A 20118-nucleotide genomic window follows, 5' to 3' on the forward strand; every position below is an offset into this window, starting at 1 on the left:
TGTCTCTATTGTCGCTATATATCTCTATATGATCTCTATTTATCTCTCTATATTGTCTCTATTTATTTCTCTATTATCTCTATTTATCTCTCTATATTGTCTCTATTTACCTCTATACTATTTCTATTTATGTACTTATCTATTTATCCTATTTGTCTATTTATATTGTCTCTATTTATCTCTCTATTATCTCTATTTATCTCTCTATATTGTCTCTATTTATTTCTATAATCTTTCTATTTAACGATTTATCTATTCTATTTATCTCTGTATTGTCTCTATATATCTCTTTATATTATCTCTATATATCTCTCTATATTATCTCCATTTGCCTCTCTATATTATCTCTATATTTGCTCTATTTATCCCTCTATTATCTCTATTTTATGATTTATATACTCATTTACTGTCCAGATCACTACGTATTATAGATTAATACAGAATGTATAACAATATGTGATCAATAACCAATGATTTCTAATGGAGGCCATTAATATATAATAATAGTTAATGTCGTCTATCACATAATATTATTATATTATATTATATTATATTATATTATATTATATTATATTATATTATAGTATAGTATATTATATTATATTATATTATATATTACTATATTATTATATTGTTGTCTTGTGTTATTCTATTTTATATGTTATTATATTGTTATTTTAGAGACTATTATATTAATAAGCATTGTATTATTTTATTCTGTATTATTACATTCTATATTATTATATTATTATATTATTATATTATTATATTATTATATTATATTATTATTATATTATTATATTATTATATTATTATATTATTATATTAATGAGTGTGGCATTACTTTATTACATTTTAATGTATTTATACCTATTTTTATATATTATATTGATCGGTAATTAATACATTCCAGTGGCAGATACCCCTCCCCATACAAGGGTTGACCCGGCTGATCTCCCCACCCACCCCATTCCACAATTCCCTAACTTAACTCATTATTTCACATTTTTACCTCATCCCACTCTTCCAGCGAGCAGAGAGCGCGGCCGCCGCGGGGCAAACAGCCCCGAAATGGCCAGAGGGCCGCAGGAAGGGGCCGGGACCCGCTGTCCCCCTGCCCCGGGGCTGAGCAAACGCGTCCCCATTGTGCCCGAGCTGCTGAGCCATCGCAGCCCCGACAAAAGGATTGGGGACAAACAGAGCCCCCCCGGCCGAGGCGCGGCTGTGTCAGCGATTCCCGCCCCGCCGGAACCTGCCAGGCCTGGCCCGGCGCTCCAAACACATGGAAATTGATGGAATTTTGTTCAATTCGCCTCCTTTCCCTGCCCCACTGCTTCGGCTTTCGGGGTTGTTTTAGAGAAAGCGCTGAGGAGCGTTTTCCCCCCACCCAATTCCAGCTGTTGGCACAAAACCGGGCGGGAAATCCCAAAAAAAAAAACAAAAAAAAACCCCATAATGAGGATTTTCCCCTCCTGTTTTTCCCTTCCTGTTTTTCCCCCCTCTCTATTTCCCCAAATTTCGGGACCATCATCCAGGGACGATGCCCGCGCTGGAGCGCCCGGCGCTGCGCTCCCCACGCCGCCCTCCAGCCCAGCCGAACGAACCGCGGTGCTGTTTCTGCGCTGTTTCTGCGCTGTTTCTGCGCTGTTTCTGCGCTGTTTCTGTGCTGTTTCTGCGCTGTTTCTGCGCTGTTTCTGCGCTGTTTCTGCGCTGTTTCTGTGCTGTTTCCGCACCCAATTCCCGGCGTTTTCAGCCCAGGAGTGCGCGGCGCTGCCCTCAGCCGTGCCGGGGCCCCGCTGGCTCTGCTGGCTTTGGCTTTTCCCGCAGGATCGGGGCAGGTCCGGCCCCCGGAGGGGAGGGAGAGCGGGGAGGGCTCGGGGACAGCCCCGGGGCGGCTTCCAGGGGGCCAAAATAGCCCAAAATAGCCCAAAATACAACCCAAAATAGCCCCAAAATAACCCAAAATAGCCCAAAATAGCCCACAATAACCCACAACAACCCACAATAACCCACAATAACCCACAATAACCCACAATAGCACAAAATAGCCCCAAATAGCCCCAAAATAACCCACAATAACCCAAAATAGCCCAAAATAACCCAAAATAGCCCCAAATCGCCCCAAAATAGCCCAAAAATAGCCCACAGTAACCCAAAATAGCCCACAATAACCCAAAATAGCCCAAAATAACAAAAAATAGCCCCAAATAGCCCAAAATAACCCAAAGTAACCCAAAATAGTCCAAAATAGCCCACAATAACCCAAAATAGCCCAAAATAACCAAAAATAGCCCCAAATATAACCCAAAATAACCCAAAATAGACCAAAATAACCCACAATAACCCAACATAGCCCAAAATAGCCCAACATAACCCAACATAGCCCAAAATAGCCCAAAATATAACCCAAAATAGCCCAAAATATAACCCAAAATAGCCCGAAATAACCCAAAATAGCCCAAAATAACCCAAAATTTATATAAACATAAATATTTATATAAAATAACCCAGGTTTTACCTGCTGGGAGGGAAATGCCGGCAGGATGCAGCCTGCAGAGTGCAGGGGTAAATTATCCCTGGGGATGGGTAAATCCTAAACCTGCCCAATATTCCCCAAAAATCTGCCAGAAATTTAGGTGGGAATCTGTAAATCTGGGAGGTGAGAGTGTTTCTCCTTGGAGAATTTCTCCACTGGGATTTTACTATTTTCCCTCATTTTTTACTGATTTCCATGGAATTTCTACCCACAAAAAGTGATTTATTCTGGACAAAGCCAGGCTCTGACTCAGGGGGTTTCATTCTGCATGAAGTTGCTACATATTTTATTTTATTTTATTTATTTTATTTTATTTCCTTGTTAATCCACGCAGCAGTGCCACAATCATCCTTCAAACACATCCAAAGCTCCTCTCGCTGTACAAACACTTTCCCCAACGTGAGTTAAAGGTGGAAAAGGTACCATTAAAATTAAAATTTAAACATTAATAATTAAAAAAAAAAGAAAAAAATTACAAAGACGCATTGCAAAAACTCAAAGGGAAGTGGGGGGAAAGTCAGAGGTTAATTCACATCGAGGTATAAAATGGGTATTGCTGGTTTAGCCCGGGAGGAAAGAGGTTTTTCCTGGTTTCACCAGGATCGTTTCCTGGCTAGAAAATGGATTTGGAAAACAAAATCCTCTTTTATTTCTGCCTCCTCCTGCCTCTCCCCCTTTCCCCACCCAGACCCCGCGAGGTGCTCGAGGCCCTCGGCCATTCGCTTTTGTGGTTTTTGGCATTTTCAGCTACCAGAGAGGTTTGACATCGTGGTTTTCTGCAAAATCCTGAAATATTAGTGCAAATTACAGGGGGGGCGGAGGGGCCACGCCGTGGCTGCAGCTTTGGGGGAGAAATGGGATTTTCTCCTGGGCTGGAAACGCACCCACGAGCCCCCAGGTCAGGTTAAACCCCCCCAAAACCTCAGCCAACCCTTGGGATTTATAAATCCTCCCCACACCTGGGAATTATTGCGGTGATAGGGCAGGAATGTGCTTTTCTCATTAAAAAAAAAAGAGGAATTTTTTGTGCTCTGTTGCTGCCGAGCAGCAGGACCCTCACGGGGAGCCACAATGGGCATTTTCAACCTGAGCCCCCCGAAATTCCAGCTCTGCAATTCTGGCAGCCCCACCTTGGTGCTGCTCACAGATCTCCTCCTTTTTCTCTTTTTTTTTAAATTTTTTTTTCCCCTGTGTTTTCCAGAGTTGGGAATTTCCAACCTGAGCCCTCCCAAATTCCAGCTCTGGATCTCTCCTCTTTTTTTTTTTTTTTTTAATTTTTTTTTTCCCCTGTGTTTTCCAGAATTGGGAATTTCCAACCCGAGCCCCCCAAAATCCCAGCTCTGGAATTCTCCTCTTTTTTCTCCTTTTTGTTTTGCTTCTTTTCCCCTGTGTTTTCCAGAATTGGGAATTTCCAACCCGAGCCCCCCAAAATCCCAGCTCTGCAATTCTGGCAGCCCCAGCTTGGTGCTGCTCACAGAATTCCTCTTTTTTCTATTTTTTTTTTTTTTTTTTGCCTTTTTTCCCTGGATTTGAGGCTTTGGCTGGAGCTGCCCCAGCCAGAGCCCTCCTGGGAGGAGCCCCCCGAGGATTTTGAGGGACGGAGTTTTTGGGAGGGGGGTTTGGCTCGGGTTTGGGGCCGTCCGGGAGCGTTTTGGGGCTGGGATTTGGTGCAGCACATCCCAGGGATGCTCACATGGCCGTGGGGCCCTCGCAGATCTCCTCCAGCCTCTGCTCGATCATCAGCCGCAGGATGGAGTACCTGGAGGGGGCACAGAAATTTTAAATAAAGGATTTTTTCCAACCTGCAATAATTCAAACCCCTGTTTGGGGATGTTAAACCCCGCTTTCACCACAAAACCAGGCAGAAAATCCCACAAAAAAATCCCAAATTGATTATTTTCCCCTCCTATTTTCCCCCCCCCTCTGCTTCCCCAAACTTAGGGATCACCCGGCAGGGAAAATCCCAGCGCTGGAGCTGCACAAATGAGATTTTTTGGGGGATTTTCTTCCCCCCCAGCCCCACGTACTTGTGCTTCAGCTTCTTCACTTCCCGGTCCTCCTCCTCCTCCAGCTTCTGGATGAAGCTCCTGAGGATGGGCATCTCGAATTTGATGTACTGGGCGACCTGGGGGGCACAGCAGAGGCAGGAGATGGTGAGGAGGAGGATAAACTCACCCATCCCCCTTCCTCTCCTTAGAATTCACCAAATATCCCAAAATTTTGCAGCAAACCCTAAAAAAAAAATTATGTTTGTGACCATCATCTCGTGGGAACAAATGGACAGTTAAGGGGAAAAGATCTGCCTATGGTTTATTTATTTTATTTTTATTTTTATTCACCCACTGAGTGCTGGAGGTGGCTCTGAGGGTCCCCAGGGTCTCGGAGCTGTTTAATCCCAAATTGACCCCAAAAGTGCCGGGTTTGGGGCGGGATTTCAGAGCAGAGCCGGCAGATGGCACAAGGGAGCCGCTCCCAGCCGGTGGGAAAAACAATTCTGGGAAATTCCTGTTCTGGGGATGGCAGGGCTGGGATGGCAGAACGGGGCTGGGGAGGCACCGGGAATGGATACACTGGGAATAAACTGGGAATAAACTGGGAATGGAACAGAGTGGGAATGGACTGGAAGTGCACTGGGAATGCACTGGGAATATTCTAGGAATATTCTGGGAATATTCTGGGAATGCACTGGGAATGGACTGGGAATATTCTGGGAATATATTGGGAATGCTCTGGGAATGAATACACTGGGAGTGCACTGGCAATGCACTGGGAATGGACTGGGAATATTCTGGGAATATATTGGGAATGCACTGGGAATGAATACACTGGGAATGCACTGGGAATGGACTGGGAATATTCTGGGATTATATTGGGAATGCACTGGGAATGAATACACTGGGAATGAACTGGGAATGCACTGGGAGTGCACTGGGAATATTCCGGGAATATATTGGGAATGCTCTGGGAATGAACTGGGAAGGAATACACTGGGAATGCACTGGGAACAGACTGGGAATGCTCTGGGAATGCATTGAGAATGCACTGGGGATGGACTGGGAATGGACTGGGAATAAACTGGGGATGTACTGGAAGTGCACTGGGAATATACTGGGAATTCTCTGGGAATGCATTCTGGGAGTATTCTGGGAATATATTGGGAATGCACTGAGAATGTACTGGGAACACACTGGGAATGCTCTGGGAATGCATTGAGAATGCACTGGGGATGGACTGGGAGTACACTGGGAACACACTGGGAATGCTCTGGGGAATTTCCTGGAGGATGAGGAGTTTCCATGGACAGAGCAGCTCCTGCAGCCCCAGCACCTCTCTGTCCATCAGGGACAAACCCTCCCCTGTGGGCTTGAGCAGGGGCTGGCACGGAATTCCCAAAAAAGCCCCCCCAGGATCCCTGGCAGCGGCCCAGGCTGGGCACTGGGGCTTGGAGCCAGCAGGGCCAGGGGAGGCGTCCCTGCCACGGCAGGGGTGGCACCGGCTGGGATTTGGGGTCCCTCCCGCCCAAACCCGGCTCTCCCCAGACACCCCAAAGTGCCCCCGCACCCCCAGGGCGCACTCACGTCGTAGGTGACCTCCTCCACCTGGTCCTTCTCCATGAGGAACACCTTGGACACCTGCTCGCAGGGGCCCTGCAGCACGCGGGCCAGCAGCGGGAAATCGCTGCCGCGCAGCCGCTGCTTCTCTGCAAGGACAGCGATGGAACCGCGGCCTTGGCACCGGCGCGGCGCCGCGGTACCGGCAGTGCCCACGAGGTACCGGCAGTGCCAGGGTGGTTCTGGCAGCGTCTGAGTGGTACCAGAAGTGCCTGTGTGATACTGGCGGTGCCAGGGTGGTACCGGCGGTGCCCATGAGGTACCAGCACTGCCCATGAAGTACTGGCAGCGCCCAGGTTGTTCTGGCAGTGCCAGGGTGGTTCTGGCAGTGTCTGAGTGGTACCAGAAGTGCCCAGGTGGTACCAGTAGTGCCTGTGTGATACTGGCAGTGCCAGGGTGGTACCAACACTGCCCATGAGGTACTGGCAGTGCCAGAGTGGTATTGGCAGTGCCTGGGTGGTACTGGCGGTGCCAAGGCGGTACCAGCAGGGCACGGTGGTACAAGCAGTGCACAGGTAGTACTGGCAGTGCCAGGGTGGTACTCGTGGTGTCTGGGTGGTTCTGGCAGTGCCAGGGTGGTTCTGGCAGTGCCTGGGTGGTTCTGCCAGTGCCTCAGTGGTACCGGAGGTCCTGGCAGTGCCAGAGCGGTACCAGCAGTGCCAGGGTGGTACTGACAGTGCCTGGGCAACACCAGGGCCAAGGTGGCAGCACTTTGGCCCTGGTGCTGGGGATTTGGGGCACTCATGTCCAGCAGTTTGGGAATAATTTGGGGCACTCATGCCCAGGAGAATTTGGGGCACTCATGCCCAGGGGTTTGGGGCACTCATGCCCAGGGGTTTGGGGCACTCACCTCCGCTCGTGTGCACCATGTACAGAGCAAACTCCTCTGCTGAGTTCTCGATCTGGGGGAGACACAAAGCTCTGATAAAGGGACAGGTTCTGCCCTGGTATAGTCTATATCTATCTATCTATATCTATATCTATATCTATATCTATATCTATATCTATCTATCTATCTATCTACATATGGTATAGATTTATATATATATATGTGTATATATATATATGTATACACATATATACATATGTATACATATATATACATATATATATGTGTATATACATATATATACATATATATATGTGTATATATATATACATGTGTATGTGTTTGTGTATGTATACATATACATATATATATATATATAACGTGAACGCAGATTTTACACATATAATATAAATATTTTATATATAATCTAAACCTTTATATATAATATAAAGATTTCTATATAAAAATTCATATGTATATAACCTGAATGCAAAATACATGTATATAATATAAATATTTATAAATAATATGAATATAAACATAAACTATATAAATAAATATAAATATATATAAAGTTATAACATATAAAAATGATAAAATATGAGTACAAACAGATAATACTTTATATATGGATACATGTATATGTGTGTATATATATATATATATAAAATCTGAATGCAGATTTTGTATACACATAATCTATAAAACATTTTAACTTACTTTAACCACAACACAAGCTGCACTCAGAGCACCGAGGGAGGGTCATGCCCATACCTTGAACTTGTTGAGCAGCAGTTTGAGCACCTGGGGCGTGGTCATGGTGCTGTTGATGCGCACGTTGGTGACGGAGCCGTAGGCGGGCGTGAACACCGAGGTCTGAGGGGCACAGCGGGCACTGAGAGCCCTGCCAGGACCCCCCCAGATCCCCTGGACCCCCCCAGAGCCCTCTGTGAGGCTCTGTCCAAAATTCCTCTCATTTTGGCCTCACAATCCTCATTGGGGAGCACTGAACAGAAGACCCCGCCTGAAATCTCTGCTGAGAACACGGACTGCGTGTACCCTTCCCAAACGCCGTTCTTTCCCCCAAAGATACAATAGACTACCTCTGATTTGGTATCAAGATTCGTCCTCTTCCCTCATCAAAAAAGAGTATGATTGGAGTCCAGATGGACATCTGAGATCTCCCCGGACATGACCTGGTGAACTCCATGGGCTGGGCACTGAAGGACTCTGCCGTTCTATGTTTGGTAGCTATAAACCTTCCTTTTTTTCCTCCCTCTTTCCTTTATTTTTCCCCTTTTCCCCCTAATTCCTCCTCATCACATTTCACTGTGGTTTTTCGATAAAGCTGCATTTGTTTTGATTATCACTGCAAACCCCCTTGAAATCAACACACTCGCCATCCTCCCATTAATCTCAAAATCCCACCACCCACGAGCCATTGAAGCCAGCACTAAATACTTCCTGACCCAAGCAGCTGCTTCTGCCCTTGTCTTGTTCTCCAGCATAACCAACGCATGGTTATGCAAACCCCCTTGTGCCGTGATGGTTCTCTTTGCGCTCTAAGATCACCTCGTGAACCATCACCTTGTACCATGTCAGATCTTCTTGCACTCTGAGATCCGTCACCCCGTGAACCATCACCTTGTACCGTGATGGTTCTTTTTGAACTCTGGGGTCACAAACCACCACGAAACCCGTCCGTGAGGACGGATGGCGGCACCAGGCTCACCTTGTGGTTGTAGAAGTGCCCGTTGATGGAGAAGCGGTGCCGCCGCAGCCGCCGCTGCTCGCCGGCCGTGCGGGCGCTGCCGCGGGGCCGGACGCCGACGTCGCTGCGGGTCCTCATCAGCTGCGGGGCCTCCTCTGCCACCCTGGGGGCTGCACAACACCTTCCACTGCAGTGGATCCCAGCCCTGGGACTACTCCCCGTGGATCCCATCCCGGAGGATCTGAGCCCCAGGAGAGCCCCAGGGCCGATCCTGGTGGACCCAACCCCAATGGATCCAAGCCCTTGGACCACTCCTGGTGGATCTGAGCCCCAGGACCACTCCTGGTGGATCTCAGCCCCAGGAGAGCCCCGTGATTGATCCTGGTGGATCCCATCCTGGAGGATCCAAGCCCTGGGACCACTCCCAGTGGATCTGAGCCCCAGGACCACTCCTGGTGGATCTGAGCCCCAGGAGAGCCCCGTGATTGATCCTGGTGGATCCCATCCTGGAGGATCCAAGCCCTGGGACAACTCCCAGTGGATCTGAGCCCCAGGAGAGCCCTGGGACTGATCCTGGGGGACCCAATCCCGGTAGATCCAAGCCCTGGGACTACTTCCAGTGGATCTGAGCCCCAGCACTGATCCCAGTGGATCTGATCCTGATGGATCCAAGTCCAATCCTGCTGGATCCAAACCTGGTGGATCTGAGCCCCAGGATTGATCCTGGTGGATCCAATCCCTGTGGATCCAAGCTCTTGGACCACTCCCAATGGATCTAAGCCCTGGGACCACTCCCAGTGGATCCGAGCCTGATCCTGGTGGATCTGAGCCCCAGGACCGATCCTGCTGGATCCAAAGCTGGTGGATCTGAGCCTTGTGATCCATCCCAGTGGATCTGAGCCCCATGATCAATCCCAGTGGATCCCATCCTGGAGGATCCGAGTCCTAGGACCACTCCCGATGGATCTGAGCTCTTGGACCACTCCTGATGGATCCAAGCCCTGGGACCACTCCCAGTGGATCCAAACCTGGTGGATGTGAGCCCCAGGACCACTCCTGGTGGATCTGAGCCCAGTGGATCCAAGCCCTCGTCCTGCTCCTGGTGGATCCAAACCCTTGGACCAGTCCTGGTGGATCTGATCCCGACGGATCCCAGCCCAATCCCAGCCCAGCTCACCTGTGCCATTCCCGGGATTCTCCGTGCCGGTGGCCGTGTCCACATCTGTCACCTGGATGTCCGGCAGGGTGCTGGGCTTCAGCACGGACCTGGGGGGACAGAGAGGGGTGGGCGACCTGTCCTGGGTCCCTGTCCCGGGGTGCCTTGCCTGGGGGTGCAACCTGCACAGCCTGACAGGCTGGAGGGAAGTTTTGGGGCTTTTTGTATGGGTTTGGGGCTTTTTTGTGGGTTCAGGGCCGTTTGTGTGGTTTTTGGGGCTGTGTGGTTTTGGGGCTGAATGTTTTTGGGTTGTCTGTGTGTGGTTTTGGGGTTCTCCGCCTCTTTTTGGGTGCTGCCTGTGTGGTTTTGGGGCTGTGTGGTTTTGTGTCTGTCTGTGTGTATTTTTGGGGCTGCCTGCCCGTTTTTTGGGGCTGTGGTTTTTGGGGCTGTGTTTTTAGGTCTGTATTTTTAGGGCTGTGTTTTTCAGGGCTGTGTTCTTCAGGGCTGTATTTTTCAGGGCTGTGTTTTTAGGTCTGTATTTTTCAGGGCTGTGTTTTTTGGGGGCTGTGTATTTTTAGGGCTGTGTTTTTTGGGGGCTGTGTATTTTTAGGGCTATGCTTTTAGGGGCTGTGTTTTTCAGGGCTGCGTTTTTTGGGGCTGTGTTTTTTAGGTCTGCATTTTTCAGGGCTGTATTTTTCAGAGCTGTGTTTTTCGGGTCTGTATTTTTAGGTCTGCATTTTTCAGGGCTGTATTTTTCAGAGCTGTGTTTTTCGGGTCTGCATTTTTAGGGCTGCGTTTTTCAGGGCTGTGTTTTTCGGGTCTGCATTTTCAGAGCTGTGTATTTTTCAGAGATTTTCAGGGCTGTGTTTTGGGGCTGTGTTTTTAGGTCTGTATTTTCAGGGCTGTGTTTTTTAGGGCTGTGTTTTCTGGGGCTGCCCCTGCCCTCACTCACCCGTGGGCGCCCAGGTTGCAGCCCGAGTGCCAGGAGGAGGAGGAGGGCGGCGGGCGGATGCGCTGGTTGTCGTCCTGCATCTGCAGGCGGATGGGGCGGCGCAGCCCCCACGAGATGTTCAGCAGCCCCTCCACGATCAGCTCCCCTTCCTCCTGCAGCCACAATTACACAAAGAAAATGGGAATTTTACACACAGAAAATGGGAATTTTACACACAGAAAATGGGAATTTTACACACAGAACACGGGGGTTTTACACACAGAAAATGGGAATTTTACACACAGAAAATGGGAATTTTACACACAGAACGCAGGGATTTTATACTCAGAATGTAGGGATTTTATACACAGAACACAGGGGTTTTATATGTAGAATATAAGGATTTTATATACAGAATATAAGGATTTTATACGTAGACTATAAGGATTTTATGCATGCAATATAAGGATTTTATACATAGAATGTAGGGATTTTATATATACAATATAAGCATTCATATATAATATAAAGGTTTACATAGCATATAAAAAATCAGATATATACGTGCCATTCGAATGTAGATTTTATATATGTAATATATGTAAATATATATATTATATATATATGTATGTATTTATATATGTAAATATTGTATATAAATATAATGAAAATATATATCATATATGGTAAAGATTTAGGTATATAAATCATATATCTATATAATGTGAATGCAAATTTATATATATATATATATATAATCCAAATGCAGATTTTCTGTCTATAATGTAAAGATTATATATGTAATATAAAGATCAATATATATAAATTCATATATCCATATAATCTGAATGCAAATTACATATATACAATATAAAGGTTTTATACATATATATAAATCCAAGTGCAGATTGTATGTATATATATAGTGTAAAGATTTTATATATAATATAAAGATTTATATGTAAAAATTATATATATATATATATATATACACACACACACACACATATATATATGTAATGTGAATGCAAATTACATACATATATAAATATAAAATTATAATATTATATATTTTTTATAAATTTGGAGTTCCCAGAGGAGCTGTGGCTGCCCCTGGACCCCTGGATTCCCTTTTGTGCCCCTCAACGCCCTCCTCTCTCACCTCCCGGTGCCGCAGCTGCAGGTTCTGCCCCTCGTAGTAGATGTTGTAGGTCTTGAGGTGCAGGAGCAGCTCATTCCTGGGGGAAAAAGATTTTTAAAAAATTAAAAAATTAGGAAAAAAGGTGCTGAGATGCGTTCTGGGGTGAGATGCTGCAGGCACCACCAGTGACCCCTGAGGTGCTGCAGGAAAAGCAGGAATTGCTGCCCTGGCTGAGGAACCCTCTGTGCTGCTGGGGACCCAAAAATTGCTTTATTTGAGGCAGATTTGGGTCTTTTTCCTCCTCCCTTATTGAAGGTTTTGTGGGGGTCCAACGTTTTGCAGCCACAATCAGGGGGAGCAGCTCCCCGTGAGGGTGTCCCCCATAAATGTCCCTAAAAGGCACAGAAAACCCCAAAGGAGCTGGGGGCAGTTGGTCACGAGCTGAAAACCCAATAATTAAATCAGATTTCTGGGGGTCTCGCTGGAGTCACGAGTGGTCACAGGCGAGGTGGCCACGCCGGGCTCCTCCAGCTCAGAACAAAGCTCTGAGGGGCAAAGTGGTGAGGAAAACAAAAATAAATAAAAATCAAAATCAAAAACAAGGACAAAAATTGAGATTAAAAAAAAAAATTAAAAGGTGGAAATAAAGATATGTATGGAAACAAAAATAAAATAAATAAACTACAGCAACGGAAATCATTGAAAAATCCAAGTGAGGCACGCCAGGCTGGCTGAGCCCAGCCATGGATCACAGGACTCGACGCCTCCAGCATGAATTCCCAATTAATTAATTAATTAATTAATCCCCAGCTCCCAAAGCTGGGCTGGCCGAGAGAGGTTCAGGATGCTCAGCTGACAGAAACCAGCCCAAATCTTGGGAATTGTTAGATTTGTTAGATATTGCATATATTATTATGTTATACATTAGATAGTGCTGTTACATATTGTATATATTGTTATATGCTGTATATATTGTTGTGTATAGTGTTGCTATATATTGTATATATTGTTGTATATATTGTTGTATATTGTTAGATATGGTATACATACAATACAATAGCTAGATATATTTATAGTATATATTGTTATATATTGTTATACATTGTTATATATTGTTATACATTATTATATATTACACATTCTATAGTGTTGTTATATTTAGTATATATTGTTCTATGTTGGTATATATTGTATATATTCTTGTATATTGTTAGATATTGTATATATATTGTATATATTGTTAGATATTGTTATATATTACACAGTGTTGTTATATATTGTATATATTGTTATATGTTGGTACATATTCTTGTATATTGTTAGATACCATATATATGCAGTACAATATATATATTGTATATATTGTTAGCTATTGCTATATATTACACGTTCTATAGTGTTGTTATATATTGTATATATTATATGTTATACATTAGATAGTGTTGTTATATATTGTATATATACAATATATAGATTGCATATCTTGTTATATATTGCATATATTGTTATAATCTGTTATATATTGTTAGATATTGTATATTTTAGGTTCCAGATAACACATCCCACACCACATCGCCCACTTCAGGTTCCAGCTAACCCATCCCATATCCCCTATCCCATATCCCAAATACATCCCATATCCCACATGCTATACCCCACATCCATCCCATATCCCATACCCCACATCCATCCCATTTCCCATATCCCACATCCCATACCCCAATACTCCACATCCATCTCCCCATATCCCATACCCCACATCCATCCCATTTCCCATACCCCATACCCCAACACTCCACATCCATCTCCCCATATCCCACATCTCATACCCCACATCCATCCTATATTCCATATCCCATTTCCCACATCCACCCCATATCCCAGATCCCAGATCCCACATCCGCCATCCCCTGAACACCAGGAACACTCCAGCCCCATGTCCCCAACCTTTCCCCACCGTGTCCCCTGTGTCCCCCGCCATGTCCCGCCCTTTTCCCCCGTGTCCCCCCATGTCCCCCGTGTCCCCATACCTGGAGATGAACTTGTCCTTCCCGCAGGGCACCGCGCCCCCCGTGCTGAGCTCCATGGCGGGGCCGGGCGGGCATGGGGGGGGCCGGGCTGGGGGGACACGGCGGGGTCAGGAAAGGCAAGCCAGCCACCCTGCCCGGGGGGAGAACACTGAAAATGGAAATAAAAATAAAAATAAATATAAATAAAATAAATCTATAAACATAAACATATAAGTATAAATAAAATTATAAATAAGTGTATAAATATAACTATACATATTTTATAAATATACATATAAAATATATAAATATATAAATATATTGATATATTAATATATTTATATATATAAATCTATAGATATATAGATATATCGATATATTGATATATCGATATATAGATATATAGATATATATATGTAAATATAAATATAAAGGAAATGGAAATAAAAAGAAAATAAAAGTAAAACCAAAGCAACAATATAAATATAAATTGTAAATATAAATATAAAGGAAATGGAAATAAAAATGGAAATAAAAAATGAAAATAAAAGTAAAAGTAAAACTAAGAATAAAGCCAATTAGAAATGAAAATAAAATAAGTTACAAATTAAAAAGCAATGAAAATAAATCAAAAATAAGAATAAAAAGTAAGAATAAAAATTAAAGATAATAAAAATTAATAAATAATTAAAAAGTAATTAAAATGAAAATTTAAAATAATATAAAATAACAAAATAATAAAATAATAAAACTTTTAAATAAATAAATAAACTTTAAATAAATAAATAGGAAATGAAAAACTAAACCTAAAAATAAATAAATAATAAAAATAATAAGGAAATAAATATAATTTAAAGCAATGCAATAAATAAATAGATAAAAATTCAAATCAAACCTAAACCTAACTAACTAAATAAACAGCAATAACCCCCCCGGACTGGAAAGGGCTCTGGGGGCGGGCGGGGCTCGGCGGCTCCTCCGGGAACGAGCGAGATCAGATAAGGCCGAGGCGCCGAACTCACTGAAAATTTAATCCCTTACCCTGAGATCTCCTTACCCTGCTCCCGCTGCATTTGCATTTGCAGCCCCCGCGGGTGTCCCGGCCAGGCCGGGGAATGGCAATTGTTCCTTTTTTCCCGATTTTCCCCCCGATGTTTTTACTCTTTTCCGTCCCGCAGAGCTGCAAGGCGCGGGGCTGGCAGCGGCTGCTGCTCCCTCGGGCAGCCCCAGGGATGGATTTCCCGGCAGGCAGAAATCCTGGGCCGATCCTGCAGGTTTTTGTCATCCCAGAAACCACAGAAACCCTTGGGAACCCCAAACCCCACCCGGGACAGGCCCTGGCTCGGAGCTCGGGGGGAGGTTTTGGGTTTGGGATGCTCAGTTTGGAAATCAGCCCTCGAAGAGGCCTCAGAATGGGGAATTGGGATGATTTTGAATGATATAAAAACAGTTTTTGGGGTTCTGCTATTCCTTGGATGGAAAAATTTAATTTTTTTCAGTCTTTTCCCTCCCTCCCCTTCTCCTGGAAGAGGAACTGAGGTGAATAAAAAGCGTTTGCTCCTCAAGGCTCCCACCTCTCCATGTGCTTCCTCCCAGCCCCTGGGACACAAATCCCCCTTTTCCTGCAAGAAAAACCCCAAATTCACCCCAAAACCCAGGCCAGGGCAGTGAAACCTGCCAGGGGATGCACCCAAACCCTAAACCCCTGCAGGGCAGCAATCCTGGGGGCTCCATCCCACACGCTGGGACAAACAAACGGGGAAAATCTGATTTGCAGCAGCAAAAACTCCTCAGCGGCAAAAGGGGAAGGGCAGGAAATGGGCCCAGCCCAGCCCTGGGGCTCAGAGAAAAAGCAGAAGGAGAAGAGAAATCGCGGAAGAGCTGACAAAGCTTTGGGTTTCCTGAGGAGCTGTTCCTGGGAGTATTTTGGTAAAATCGGGTCAAATTCGGCAAAATTCAGCAAAATCCGGCACCAAACTTCCCCCTGCAGCCACCTCCATGCATCCTCCCACAGGAATAATCCAATTTATCCACCAAAAATGGTAGCAGGAGGGGGTTTTGCAGCTGGCTCAAGGGTTTGGGGTAAATCCATGGGGTTTTGGGGCAGCAGCGGAGTGTGGGACCCCAAATTTGGGGTTCCAGGTGTGGGGGGCACAAGGGGCATCCCTGGTGGGAGTCCCCTGGCAAGGGAGGAAAAGCTCTGGGGAGGTTCAGGGGAGATTGAAGGACATGGCAGATGTGAAAATGGTGCCAAAAACACCAAAATGAGTAAAAAAGAACCCTCCTGGAACAGCAAAACAACAAAAGTGAGTGGGAAAACTCATCCTGGAGCTGCAAAGTCACCAAAGGGAGTGAAAAGAACCCTCCTAGAGCAGCAAAAACTCCAAAGTGAGTGGAAAAAATGATCCTAGAGCAGCAAGAACAGCAAAGGGAGTGAAAAAAAGCTCTCCTGGAGCAGCAAAATCACCAAAGATTGTGGAAAGAACTCTCCTAGAGCAGCAAAATCACCAAAAAGGGTGGAATGAACCCTCCTGGAGCAGCAAAAACTCCAAAGGGAGCGAAAGAAACCTTCCTGGGGCAGCAAAATTACCCAAGTGAGTGGGGAAAAAACTTCCTAGAGCAGCAAAATCATGAAAGGGAGTGGGAAAAAACCTTCCTAGAGTAGGAAAACCACAAAAGCGAGTGAAAAAACCTTCAGTTTTTCAGTGAAATCATCAAAGTGAGTGGAAAATCCCCCCCCTGGAGCAGCAGAGCCCAGGGTGGAGCCTTTGGTACCACTCGGAGCTTTTTTCCAGAGCATCCTGGGCCAACCCCAATTCCCAAAACCCCAAATCCCTCCAAGGGGACACGGGGATGAACCGGAGCCATAAGAAATCCCCGTTTTGGGGTGCAAAGGGGAGCTCCAGCGCGCAGGTTCATCCTCCCGTGCCGAGGAGTTTCCTGTTTACGCCCCGGCCCGGCCACCTCGGCCTCCTCCGTCATCACATCCCCTTCCTCTGCTGGGAATGGGGCAAATTCTTCCTTTTTTGGGGCTGCAGAGAGAACCGGGCTGGGGGCGGAGGGGAGAGACCGGGAATGACCCGGGACAGGCTGGGATAGCCCGGGAAAAACTGGGATAACCCGGGAGAGACCGGGAATCACCCGGGACAGGCTGGGATAGCCCGGGAAAAACTGGGATAACCCGGGAGAGGCTGGGATAACCCGGGAGAGACCGGGAATCACCCGGGACAGGCTGGGATAGCCCGGGACAGGCTGGGATAGCCCGGGACAGGCTGGGATAGCCCGGGACAGGCTGGGAATCACCCAAATCAAGGCGCTGGCCAAGTGGAAGTCGCTGCATTGCTCAACCCCGGCAGTTTGGGGCCGGCTCAGTTCCCGGCACCCCCCGTGCCTCAGTTTCCCCTCGGTTTCGCCCTGCCCTGCCCGAGCCTCTCTTGGTGCTTTGAAAAGCGCTTTTAGCACAGCTCCGGGGCAAACCAGGGAGGGTTCCGGCCCTCTCTGCCTTCTCGTGTTCGGACTTGTTCCCCTCCCCAAAAAGAACCCCCTTAAACCCCGTCCCGCATCCCCGCAGCCCAGCCCGGCCGCATCCACACAGCTCCCGCCCGGCTCCAACACAACAAAACAAGGAAAAAAGCAGCCAAACCGCCCAAAACCCCGTTTTACCAGGAGAGCGATGTTTTTCCCTGCTCCTGCAAAGAAATCTCCGGTTTTTGGGGTTTTTTTGCCGCCTCGGTCCCACCCCGCCCCGGCAGCATCCCCGGCTGGGGCGGGAGCGCGGCTCGGGCGCAGCCGAGCATTGTGGGAATATCCCATCCCCGGAGAGGCCGCGATGCTCCCTCCCCGCCGCCGCTCCCGGCCCGAGGCCGCCCCGGTGCCCGAGCATGGCCCGCAGGCGGCGCCGGGCGCGGGCGGAGCGGGCACCGAGCGGGCACCGAGCGGGCACCGAGCGCAGCGCTCACCCCGGGCCGCGGGTCCTGCGCTACCGCCGGGCCGGGAGCGCTGCCCTCGGCCGCATCGCTAGGCGGGGAGCGGCGGCCGCTCCATTGTTCCCAGCGCCGCTATTGTTCTGCGGCCCGGCCGCTCCGTCCTGCGGGAACGAACGGGGCACGGAGGGAGCGCTCAGCGCCCGCGGCGGGGCCGCGCTCGGGGCTCGGGGCTCGGGGCCGCGCTCGGGTGGAGCCTCGGGAGGAGCCGGGGCTGGGGCGGGCCCGGGCAGCGCGCAGGGACGGGACGGGACGGGACGGGACGGGAGGAGAAGGTGCCGAAGCCGGGCAGGAACCGCGGAGCCCGCGGCTGCTCCGGCCCCGCTCGGGGGCGATGCTGGGGGGGCTGAGGTGACACCGGGGCTGGGGGACGGAGCGCGGAGATCGCGGAGGTCCCGGAGGTCCCGGAGGTTTCCCGTGAGCTCCCGGCTGCGGGGGAAGCCGCGCTCAGCTCCGGGGCCGCTCCCGGCGCGGGGGACGGGGATGGGGATGGAGAGCGGGATGGGGATGGGGATGAGGATGGGGATGAGGATGGGGATGAGGGGGATGCCCCGTCCCGCCCGCACTCACCCGGTGCCGGTGCCGCTCCGCTCGCAGCCGGTGCCCCCGGAGGCCGCCCCGGGGCGGGGCGGGGCGGGACGGGGAGGGGCGCGGGCGGGGCCGGGGGTGGCAGCGCGGGGACACCCCCGTCCCTCCCCGGGGACAGCCCCGTCCCTCCCTCCCGCAGCCGGGACCAGCCCGGAACCCGCATCCCGGATCCCATCCCGGCCCCCGCATCCCCTCCCAGGTCCCACGGTTGGCGACCCCAAAGGATGGCACCTCCGGGAGCCGCGTTGTCCCCGCCCGGACATCCCGAGGGATGCTCCAGGAACGTCCCTGGGCAGGTTCTGGGTTCCCCAAGGACATCCCGGCTCCAGCCCGGTGTCACCTGAGGGGTCTGGAAGGATTCTCCATCCCTGGTGCCAAGGGCAGAGTCCCAAAGGACGCCCTGTCGCCACTGTCACAGCCAGGATCCCAAAAACGCAAATCCTATTTCCAGTGTTAGGAACAGAATCCCAAAAATGCCCCATTCCCAATGTCAGGAACAGGATCCCAAAGGGTTCCCCATTTCCAATGCAGGAACAGGATCCCAAAGGTTCCACATTCCCAGTGTGAGGAACAGGATCCCAAAAATGCCCAATTCCCAGTGTCAGGAACTGGATCCCAAAAGGTTCCCCATTCCCAATGTCAGGAACAGGATCCCAAAGGATTCCCCATTTCCAATGCAGGAACAGGATCGCAAAAATGCCCAATTCCCAGTGTCAGGAACTGGATCCCAAAAGGTTCCCCATTCCCAGTGTCAGGAACTGGATCCCAGAAGATCCCCCATTACTCATGGCAGGAACAGGATCCCAAAGGAATCCCCCTTCCTGATGGCCAGAAGAGGATCCCAAAGATGCCCCATTTCCAATGTGAGGAACAGGATCCCAAGGGATTCTCCAACCCCACTGCCAAGAGCAGAATCCCCAAGGAATCCCCATCCCACGCAGCCGGGCTGGAAATGCTCCCACAATCGGCTCCAGCTTTGTCCAGAATCCCCAGAGGGAATTCCTGGGCTGCGCCCCCCAGGCTGGAGCAGTTTTTCTGCCCCAGAAAGCCCCAAATCCGGGGATATGCAGCGCCAGAGCCGAGCGCAGAGCACGCACACGCTTGGCTGCTCCCCTCGGCCTCGGGATCCCACCCGGATCCAAAACCGCCCCCGAGCTGCGATGGAGGAGGAGAGAAACTCAAATTAAATCCGCCTGGAGCAGCAGCTGCAGCGCTCGGCGCTCCCAGGATCGGGGTCTCATCCTGCCCGTCCAGCCCCGGCACCCTGGGGACAGTTTGGGGGAGTTTGGTGAGAGTTTGAGGGCGTTTTGGGGGTGTTTGTGGGGAATTTGGGGGTGTTCAGTATTCCAGAGCAGCAGCAGCCGTGTCCCTCCTCCTTTGTCTGCCCCTGACCTTTCCCAGAGCTTTGTGGCTCCTCTGGGCTTTTTTTTCTTTTGAAGGAATTTGCCCAGAAACAGCCCACATGAAAAGGAAAAAAAAAAAATAAATAAAAAGCCCAAATAACCCCAAAACAAAGAAATAATCAAAGCAGCTGCTTGAGCCAAACAGGCAGCACAGGCTGGAATGGGCCTTTTTTCCCAATTTCCTTGGATTTCTGTGTAAAATATGAGAAGTTCTGGCTCA

At 48.4% G+C, this 20118-nt stretch overlaps 1 protein-coding gene across 5 annotated transcripts; it reads right to left on the reverse strand.

Annotated features, from left to right (window-relative positions):
* Positions 1 to 2785: 2785 nt before the first annotated feature.
* Positions 2786 to 18499, reverse strand: RASSF2 (Ras association domain family member 2). 5 transcript variants are annotated; one of them, XM_058820192.1, is made up of 12 exons: positions 17884 to 18100; positions 13946 to 14093; positions 11937 to 12012; positions 10796 to 10947; positions 9865 to 9953; positions 8709 to 8857; positions 7751 to 7852; positions 6998 to 7049; positions 6115 to 6236; positions 4564 to 4661; positions 4230 to 4295; positions 2786 to 3322 (listed from the first exon to the last, which is right to left on the reverse strand). In XM_058820192.1, exons 2-12 carry the CDS (start codon positions 13999 to 14001, stop codon positions 3280 to 3282), a joined length of 1005 nt encoding a protein of 334 aa, XP_058676175.1. In that variant the 5' UTR covers positions 14002 to 14093; positions 17884 to 18100; the 3' UTR covers positions 2786 to 3279. The 5 variants fall into 5 exon arrangements, with proteins under 5 accessions (XP_058676175.1, XP_058676172.1, XP_058676174.1 ...); XM_058820189.1 differs by lacking the exon at positions 6115 to 6236 and adding an exon at positions 14982 to 15181 and having other exon boundaries at positions 2786 to 4295; positions 17884 to 18007; XM_058820191.1 differs by lacking the exons at positions 6115 to 6236; positions 17884 to 18100 and adding an exon at positions 18478 to 18499 and having other exon boundaries at positions 2786 to 4295.
* Positions 18500 to 20118: the final 1619 nt, after the last annotated feature.

The sequence above is a fragment of the Ammospiza caudacuta genome, chromosome 26, assembly GCF_027887145.1.
Source record: "Ammospiza caudacuta isolate bAmmCau1 chromosome 26, bAmmCau1.pri, whole genome shotgun sequence".
Taxonomy (NCBI): domain Eukaryota; kingdom Metazoa; phylum Chordata; class Aves; order Passeriformes; family Passerellidae; genus Ammospiza; species Ammospiza caudacuta.